The sequence below is a fragment of the Helianthus annuus genome, chromosome 7, assembly GCF_002127325.2.
Source record: "Helianthus annuus cultivar XRQ/B chromosome 7, HanXRQr2.0-SUNRISE, whole genome shotgun sequence".
Lineage (NCBI taxonomy): Eukaryota > Viridiplantae > Streptophyta > Magnoliopsida > Asterales > Asteraceae > Helianthus > Helianthus annuus.
The window spans coordinates 75,737,139-75,747,225 of record NC_035439.2 but is presented as its reverse complement, the minus strand read 5'-3'; the positions used below and the strand labels follow the sequence as shown (position 1 = coordinate 75,747,225).

Genomic DNA, 10,087 nt, shown 5'->3' with positions numbered 1-10,087 from the left:
CCTCTTCGTTCAACAGTCATCAAAAACCAATCTTTCGAAATCACGATTCCCGGTTTCAAGACGTAGCAACCTTTCTTTGTAAAATGAACCGTCATTCCTTTATCACATATATGAGATATGCTCAACAGACTGTGTTTCAATTCAGGAACATAGTTCACATTCTCGAAGCTTAACACCCCATTTTGCATTATTCCTTTTAAGGTGCCAGATTCTCATCTCGCGAATGAGACATATCCTCCATCAAATTCTTTGACATTAATGAGTTGGGATAAGTATCCTGTCATGTGCCTGGAACAGCCACTATCCACGTACCACAATCGCACGATAGTCCTCCACAGCTGTTCCTGCACGAGTAGCGGGAGTAGTTAGATTTAGGAACCCAACCCATAGTAGACCTGGTTTTCCTTAAGCATCAACATATGAAACTTTATGCCAAACTAAGTTTTCTTTGTTTAAAAACATTGAGGATTCATTATTGGCAGATTTTGGCTGAGATGTAGAAGATTGAGCAGCAGTAACTTTAGGTTTCCAATGTCTATGTGACCATCTATAAGCATTTTTACCAAAAGTTTTATCTGGATTGTTTTGAAACACTTTTTGTCGATTATGGTTTCTTTGAGCATTCCAATCTTGATCAGAAGGTTTAGCTTTGCGAGAGTTATTTTTCATTGTCTCAGACTTTGCGGTCGCCACAGACTCTGAATAATGTTGTCAGTTCCGCTTAACCTTCCGATTTCGTGCATTTTTGTCCTTTTGTTGCACATTTGAGCGATGAACACAGTTTCTAGCAATGTGTCCAACAATTCCAAAGTTGAAACATGTTTGTCGTTTCAATGTATAGAAATTCTGAGATCTAGCAGCGGTAGCTAATCTGATTGGTTTGAAAGAATGAACTTATTTTGATTGCTTTGCTTGTGTTCCATGTTCCTTTTCTGAGCTATTATGTACCTGTTGATCAAAACTAGCACATGTATGAGATTTAGACCTATGATGATCATCTTCTTTTATATCATTTTCTAATTTATCTTTTGAAGAAGATTCATTTTTAACTTCTATCTCAGAAAAATCATTTTGTGACTCATTTTCTGATGTAACCACCTTTTTCTTTTCAAATTCAGGTTCAAGTTTAGATTCACATGATTCAGATGTTTCATCAATACATGAATCAGAAGTATTCAAAAGTGGTTCACTTGCAGTTTCGTTACATAAAAATAAGGTATAAATACAAGAATTGGATGTATAAATACATGAAATAGAGGTATAAAACATAAAATACTTGAAATCGAGGTATAAAAGCTAGATATATAAATATAAATATAAATATAAATATAAATATAAATGGTTCGATTCGGTTAACCGAGGGTACAAAAGATAGTTGATAACGATTTTTCGGTTAATTCGGTTTTCGGTTAGGTTTTGTCGGTTTTGGTTAACGGTTCGGTTTTTGCTCATCCTAAGAGGAACACAAAATTTAGGTTGATGATTTTAAACATGAGCACATAGTGGTTTGCTTCGGTTCAATTTTAAATTTAGGTTGGTGATTTTAAAGATGAGCACATGGTAGTTATTCAAATCTTTAATGATTACCATTGATTTCGTGAGTTTTGTAAGGCGTTCATAAAACCAGTTTTCTTCTATCTCTTTGTATTAGTGGCTTTTCATGTGTCACAATTATGTGAGTCCAAATTCATTATTTTTTCCTTGTTTCTCTTATTTTACTGTTTAGTATTCATCATCATCATCATCATCATCATCATCATCATCATCATCATCATCATCATCATCATCATCATCATCATCATCATCATACTCAGTAAATCTCACCAATAGCAAAGCTAAGGTAGGGTCTGAGGAGGGTAGATGTAGACATCCTTACCTTACCCCGTAGGAATAGAGAGGCTGCTTCCAGTGAGACCCCCCGGCTCGATTATAGTTTTGTATCAAACCCTGGACCTAAGACACATAACACTCAAACAATCGGGACAGAGACTGATTGGTGCATGTACCCCCGTGTCTTTCAGCTATCAACGTCATCACATGATGCATGATTAACCATTAACCGCTTTTAACGTCATTTTTTCGAAATTAGTAAAATAACATTAAAGTTAGTACCATTTCACTTTTGCCCCCCGAGCGCCCACACATATATATATATTATATGTACACACTGCAAACGAGACATTACTATTTAGTATTCTATGTTTTAATTTAATAAAGTTAACTAAAAGATCCTAAGATTCTATTCTTAATCATATCTTATTTCAGAATCTTTATTACTCACTTCAAATTTATTATATTTAACTCGTGTAATACACGAGTTTTAACCTACTATAATTTATATCATATAAATTTCAAAAAAGAAGTATTATTTATCATTACCATTTGGTTTCTCTTTTCAGTCAACAAATTTGCTTTTTGAACGGCCAATGAATCTTCCAAATAGACTACTGATGAAATTCATCATATCCAGATACACTCGCCTCCGAACCGTGGAAAACTCCCACCTAGGGTCGAAGCTCGTGAACACTCGTTAGAAGGTACGATAATGCGGTGAGGTAAAACACGTTTAGTTCAATGATCAAACTAGCGGTCATCGCCTACTCACCTAGTCTTCCACAATCACCAGGTGCCACCAAAACTTATTGGTAAGGGACATGAATCATACCTGGATCACTTGACACAAAAGCTATCCCTTACTAGTTACTACTCCATCAGGCTCATTGACTCAATAAACAAATCTTATCTATTAAAAAATGAGTGGTGATATGATATATTCAACGATCACTACATGATTAGATAGCACAAGTCTTTTCAATTATAGTGATATGTCATTCTCTAGTATTATCGAAAAATGGCCCACTCATGGTGAGACATATAGTCCCCTCACTATTAGACACGTCTTTGAAACAATCCGATGGACATATTACTTTTCCATAAAGTAAGAGTGCCTGTTAAAAGGAGTTGTAAGAAATTATATGCTACTTGCTTATCAATATTGAATATAATAATGTTTTCTTTAAGAATTAAGAGAGAATTTTATCATAAACGTTTTACTATAAAAACAAAAGCTTTGTTTTAAGGAGACGCGGTTTTCTGGTATTTGTATATGAGTTATAAAATTTTGATAACTAAATCGTATAACTATACATTTATAAATAATTTTAAAAACTCCAACAATGATCCATTTACATAGAACTTTAGAAATCTTCAAAAAAAAGTTGTCTAAAATTACAACCTTTGATATGTTCTCTATGCGTGTTGACAAAGTGATGTTAATGTGAAACGGGTACTTCCCTCTATACATATACATACCGAACGATTGACGATTCAAGCGGTGCTAGTGTTAAAATACGATATGTCTAGATAAAGTTGTGAACTATTTTTTTTTTTTAAATCTCTAGAAACTCTTTTAATTTCTCACTTGTATATATGTTAGTCAAATACTTTAATTATACAAAAAAAAAAGGGTCTATCAAATTAAAGTTAAAAAGAGTTTTAGGAAGACTTAGAAGTGTTCTATCATTCTTTTTTAAAAAAGTTTTATTAACTTGGTTGGTATCTTACAAAAGCATGTGCTAAGTGTACTTGTATCGTAAGTGTACTTGCAGTATGTTATACATAAATAAACAAATGACACCTACCTTTTAGTACCAATGTCCCATGATGCCCATAAGTTTGAAAAGAGGGGAGTCCAAGTTATTTTATTAAAAATGTAATTTATTGTAATTACATAGGATGTTAATTGGTTCGGTTTATTTAATTTGAGTATTTTTTGACGAAGTTGATAATCAAATCGAACAAAGTTCAGGTAGTTCAAAATCGAAATTGAATTCAGTTTGATTTTCGGTTTCGACCGAATAACCATTATTTGTTACTCGATTGAGTTGAGTTGCCATTGAATTGAGCTAAAAGAAAGAACTCATATAAGTGTTATTTGTTGTGCATTTCAAAGCTAATTTAGATTTTGGACCGACAACCCAATTCTAGGTAATAACCAAAAACTGAATATGTAATCTAGTTTTGTTTAAAACGATTTCGGTTCGATTTGATTTTTGGTCTAATCTGAAACGGAATACTGAACACCCCCAATTATACATCAACATTTGAATTTATTTGAGCTATTACAACCGTTTATTTAAGATAAATATGCTACAAAACTATGTATTTTTATAAACCGAAACAATTTCTATACATCAAAACTCAGTATTTTAGTTGAAAAAAAAAATAAATAAATATAAACACCTACAAATAATAAATAGATGCATGCCTAATTTTACATATGAAATATTTATATAAATCTATATTTATTCATTTAAATTTTATCAGGGCCGACTCAAAGGGGAGTGAAATAAAGCAAGAGCTTTAGGCCTCTATTTTTCTAGGGCCTCAAATTCTAAGAAAATATATTATATGTTGGTAATTTTGGCTTTGAGATTGTTAACATTGAGGTTTATGATCTATAATTATGAGTATACAAAGATGATATATGAATAATAGGATCCATAGCAATTTTTTTCGTTTACAAAAAGGTTCCCAATTTTGCTATCTGCTTTGGGCCTAGAAAAATTTAGAAAACTTTGAGCCGGCCCTGCATTTTATATATATTATCTCTCTACATTTAGAGTGTAAGAATCAAATACAAATGAGTTTTAACGTTCAAAATGACTTGAACATGGGAAGTGAAGGATGAAATTTTTTATTTATTTATTTTTTGAAAAATATTCCCATCTTTTTAAGTATGATGTTTAGTTACAAAATATACAATAAAAAAAATCATGTATTTACTCTAGTAGAATAATTATGTAAAATTATTGGTAATTATAATTACTCTAGTGTAATTTACAAAAAAAAAAAAAATAATTGATTGCGGGACTAAAACACATGCTTAATAATATGAGAAAAAAATTCTAAAAAAAAAAAGAAAATTCCTCCTTCACTTCTTACGTTAAGCCAATTTATATGTTAAGGACTCATTTGTACCGGAACCTAACTCTGCATTTATAAACCTATTAATTTGTTTTTAACAAGTTACATGAATCAAATCTTTTATATTTTTTAACGTTATATTATATGCTAACATATTCAACTTTGTTCTGCATCAACGGGTATGACGTTGGTTTTAAATAAATATATCTAATTTTATGCTTGTAATTAGACCTACAAAAGAGTTTATACCTGATCCCATATCTGATTTCTTACTAAATACACGTCCTGAATATTTCATGTTTCCTTGTAGGGTTCGAATTTTTATGCCACTCCTAAAGAAACAAACTTACATGGGTCAAAGTTTATAAAATTGATAAATTGATATATAATGAAAGAAAATCTTTAACCCACAACTCTAATTAATATAACTTATATAAAAAGTTGACACCATATGCTACATTATCCATATTCATGATAAATACATAATGTGTTCAACTCAACTCTAATAACTCAATATCCTCCTATCTTTATATCCATCCACCACCAAGTCCATCGGTGGACCACCGTTGACCACCCTACAATTCTTCCGAATCTCCCCGGGCCGCCCCGATTGTAAGTCGCCCATCTTAATCATCCCCTCAACAAAGTCCCTAAAGAACTCATCTTGATCCTCACTATACCTTTTAACATACTCTCTTGTTTTCCAATAAGTGTACAATGTTTCATCAGAATTCAAAAACCCTCTTCCATTTACCAAATCTTTGAAATATTGATTGTCGAAGATGCGAGGCGTAAAGTCCAAATCGCCTGTGACATTCCCATCACCACCAAGTGGGCAAAGTTTGTCTAACTTTTGTCTAAACTTTGGCTCGATGGAGGGGTCTGGGCGGCCTGTGCCTGATTGATTGTAGAGCCTAAACACAATGGAGAAACAACGCCCGTTACCAATCGAGTGTGAGCCCGAAAGGGCTACTAAATCTTTGACCGAGAGGTCAAATTTGGCAAAGAGATCGATGAGGGTGGTTGCGTTCGCTCGCGGACTAGGCATTATGGCATCGGCATCCTCTTGACTTGCGGTTAGGCTATCTTTTCTTCCCAGCTTCACTTCCCAATCCGGACCTCCACTCTAGTTGACACAAAACCGAAAAACAAAATGTTGAATCAATAATATAGTTTATAAACCGAAACGTTGACCTTGGACTCGGCTTGTAAAACAATCGAGCAAGGCTCGGCTTGTAAAAAGATCGGGCCAACTTTAGTTAAAATTAATAACTAATTATTTAATTTAATATCATATGCAAAACAGTAATGTTAAAATAAAAACTAGGGTGTCTTAAGTGGATTCATGGACTATTTTATGTAAGCTTATTTATATTTGTTATGGAGTTATAACTTATAAACGTAATGAACGATCCAACGAACGAGCTTATCTTGGCTCAAGTTTGGCTCGTTTACAAATAAATCCAGCTTGGCCCGGCTTGTTTGTAAATTAGCTGGGTATGAGCAAGTTTTTTTGAACAAGCCACGACGTTCCTAAATAGCGCTAGTTATAAAAAGAACCAAAATAGTATCTCTTGTGATCCGCTTTGTTATAACTATCACTTTATTTGTTTATGAGCATAGAATATCACATAGTATAATAGAATTTATATATATAAGGAACGATAACTCTGTAATTCTGGTATAATAGAATTTTCCTTCAAATCTCAACACTTAACTTGTATTGGTAAAACATAACCAATTTTTAATAGAATAACATAACAACAGTATAAAACATTTATATGTATTAGTAATCATACATATTAAGAAAGAGATAGAGTAAATTATGTCACACACATCCATCATATCTAGAATTGGTTATGTGTCACATTTAAAATAAACATACGATTCTTCAATTATTATGTTTTCTTATTTGAATTAATTCTGAATTTGCAAAAACATAAACTTTTGAACATCAACTTTACACCTAAAAATTCTGAACTACAAAAACAAAAGCTTTTGAAGATCAACTTTACACCTAAATACTACTGCTTCCTAAATCACTTTTACAAGATCATGTGTAGTGGAGAGTGAAAAAATGCCCCAACTTTAGGCATGAAACGACATGTGGCCGCCTAGTCAACAAAGGAGCATTTGTTAAAATGGGATGTAGTAGTATAGTGCCCTATAATGCCTCAACAGTGATTACCCAATTATTATTTTTTTTAGAAAAATAAAATAAATAAATGAGTTGGAAATTTATTATTGGTCAAAGTTTGAATTTTTTGAACAATTTGACGTTTTAATCAAAACGCCCAACAAAAAAGTTGAAAAAAAGAAACGCGGGCGGTGCGCCGAAGTGTTCGGGTGTGATGGGATAAAAAACGCTTAAATTGTTACCCACTACGGTCTACGGATGGTGTAAGTGGTTTATAAAAAAATAATAATAAAAGCAGACACTAGACTTTTTTTTTAACGCCAACGAAACGAATCCTGCAGAGACTAGACCCTAGTTGATACGTTGATAACCCTCGATTTTTGAACCGATGTTTGGAATTTGGAAACATCTATTATTCTATGAATAATTCAAGACTTTCATTAAATAATATTGAAATAATAAGATATTGTTAGGTAAAAGAATTAAATTAAATACCAGAGCGACGGCATCCCTAGAGGCCATGATAATGATATCCGCACAAGAAACAGTCCGGGGGCAGGCCGTCTCAAGTGCTTCCTTGATTTCATCGACAACCTCGTACGATCGCAACGAATCTATGTTCGACAAAGATAGCTTCTCTCCGAGCATCGTTGGAGTATCATCCAACAACATCGATCCATCACATCCCTGTCAATCATTCATTCCCAAAATCAGTGTCACTAGACAAAACCGTACGAAACTGAAATTTAGCTCACCACTTTGTACCCTTGGCCGGTAGGATATTATTGAAGATATAAATACCGGTATCAGTATAGTTGATGTTCATTTGGGACCGGTATGGTACAGTACTGGTTTCGTTGAAAAAAAAAGTACTGACCCTGAAAAATACTGATACCGATTTTTTTTATAAAAGAATATGGTACTGTTACAGTTGGTGTTGGGTTAGGACTCGTATCATTGAACATACGGAAAAATACATAAGCCGAAATTGTTTAGAACGAATACTGGTACCGTTACCGATGGAGTTCGGTCAGGACCGGTATAATACGGTAGCATCAAAAAAGTTAAATTTACGGCTAATTTGATTTGATTTGAGATTAAAAAAAAATAAGAGAAAAAAAACAGAGGAAGATGCTTACGTTAACGAAACAATCATGGAATTGAAATCGCATGACGGAAGCTCCGCTTCGGGGTTCTCGGATCATGGCCTTTTTCATGACGTTTCGGACGATGAGTTCGGCATTTGGGCAAGAATTGGCGTAGTAACCCGGGTGGAGCGGTGGTGCTGCGGAAGGGATGGTGGCCGGAAGGAGGTGGAGGAAGATGATGAAGGGGAGGAGGAGGAGACACATTATTCCCAGAAAAGGTTTTGAAGGGAGGGTTTTGTGTAGTGTGTTTTTAACTTTATTATAAAGAGGATGCATTGTATGGGTGAAAGTGGGGGATAAGGTTTGAACCACAACCAATGTAAATATCAAATATGTGATGTGTACATCAACTTTGATTGATGTTTAAATGATGTGAGGTTGTATTTTATGTAAACTTGTAAAAAAGTATTTTTGGTTTGTTTTTTTGCTTTGCATACTCCGTTTTAAGTGAATTCTAATAATCTAAAATATGTAATTACTAATAGTTGTAACTTTCATTTTTGTTTACTTGTAACTTTTATATTTATGTTGACAAGGATAATCTTATTTTAAAGGGAAATAACTTTATCTGCCTCAAACGAATGTTTAAATGATTTTCATCCAATTAAAACATTTTAAATTGTTTTGAAACGCTCTAAATGAAAATTAAGGGTTGAAGGAGTTAGTAAAATGAGATTGTCGTTTCCAACGAAAGTAGAAATTATGAGTGTTAGTGGTTACATTGTCGGTGTGTACCAAAAGCGGTCAATATGTCATAATTTGAAGGGTTATTGGATTTTAATAATCCAAAGTTTCACTGGTTGGCCGATAATAATCACAACTTTAAAAATTGCCTATAACAGTCCCAACTTGTAAGATTTTGGCCACCAATCATCCCTGTTTAACTGGGTTAGTTAAATGTGACGTGACAGGTGACGTGACAGGTGACGTGTTTAAAAACTAAAATGTGGATGCTGACGTGTATCATATATGTCACTATTTAAAAACCCTACGCTGACAAACCAGCCGCACACCTTCCCCTCCTTTCCCTCTCAGTCAGTGTTTCCGGCGACCGGAGCCATGTCTCGTTTCTACTCACACCCACCTTGCCTGAAAATGAAAAGAAAGCAGACGGAAGAGAGAGAGAGAGAGAGAGAGAGAGAGAGAGAGAGAGAGAGAGAGAGAGAGAGAGAGAGAGAGAAAGAAAGAGAGTTATCGGAGAGAAAGAGAGTAGAGATGGAGGTCTGGTGCGGTCATTGTCGACAACCGTATACAACGGTGCCTGGAGTTCAGCGGCTGCAGTGGTTGTGTTGTAACGCCTAGCGTCCCTAAACTTTAGACTCTTGGCAAGACTAGTCCCTGAACTTCTATTAATTGTCAATTTTGGTCCCTGTTGTTATGTGATGATGATACTTTGCCAGTTTTGGTATGAATCTTATTGATACTTGATGCTTAACTCTATGATGCTTGATTCTTTATTCTAGATACTTGATACTTAAACTACGAAACTTGACTCTTGATACTCAATCTAGATACTTGACTCTTGACGCTTGAATCTTGACTCCAAATACTATGATTTGATTCTTAATGCTATGACTCTTAATGCTTGATCTAGACACTTGATTCTTAATGATTAAACTAGATACTTGATTCTTAATACTATGAAATCTAGACTCTTTATGTTGATTCTCGATACTTGACACTTGGAGATCTAGACTCTTGATACTTGATACTTGAGAAACTATGATTCTTGACTCTTGAAACTTAATTGGTGCCTAACTCTTGAGACTCGTGAAACTTGATTCTTGGTTGAACGAGAGACTAGAGTCTTGTCACTAGCTGAATCTATGGAACTTGGAAACTTTTGGTTTGTGATGTAATCTAGATACTCTTACCC

The 10,087-nt window shown here is 34.0% G+C and overlaps 1 protein-coding gene across 1 annotated transcript; it reads right to left on the bottom strand.

Moving 5' to 3' along the window:
• Nucleotides 1-5,323: 5,323 nt before the first annotated feature.
• On the bottom strand, nt 5,324-8,565 carry LOC110886674 (peroxidase 17). Its single transcript, XM_022134511.2, has 3 exons — nt 8,203-8,565; nt 7,559-7,750; nt 5,324-6,052 (listed from the first exon to the last, which is right to left on the bottom strand). The coding sequence occupies exons 1-3, from the start codon at nt 8,485-8,487 to the stop codon at nt 5,429-5,431; spliced, it is 1,101 nt and encodes a 366-aa protein (XP_021990203.1). The 5' UTR covers nt 8,488-8,565; the 3' UTR covers nt 5,324-5,428.
• Nucleotides 8,566-10,087: the final 1,522 nt, after the last annotated feature.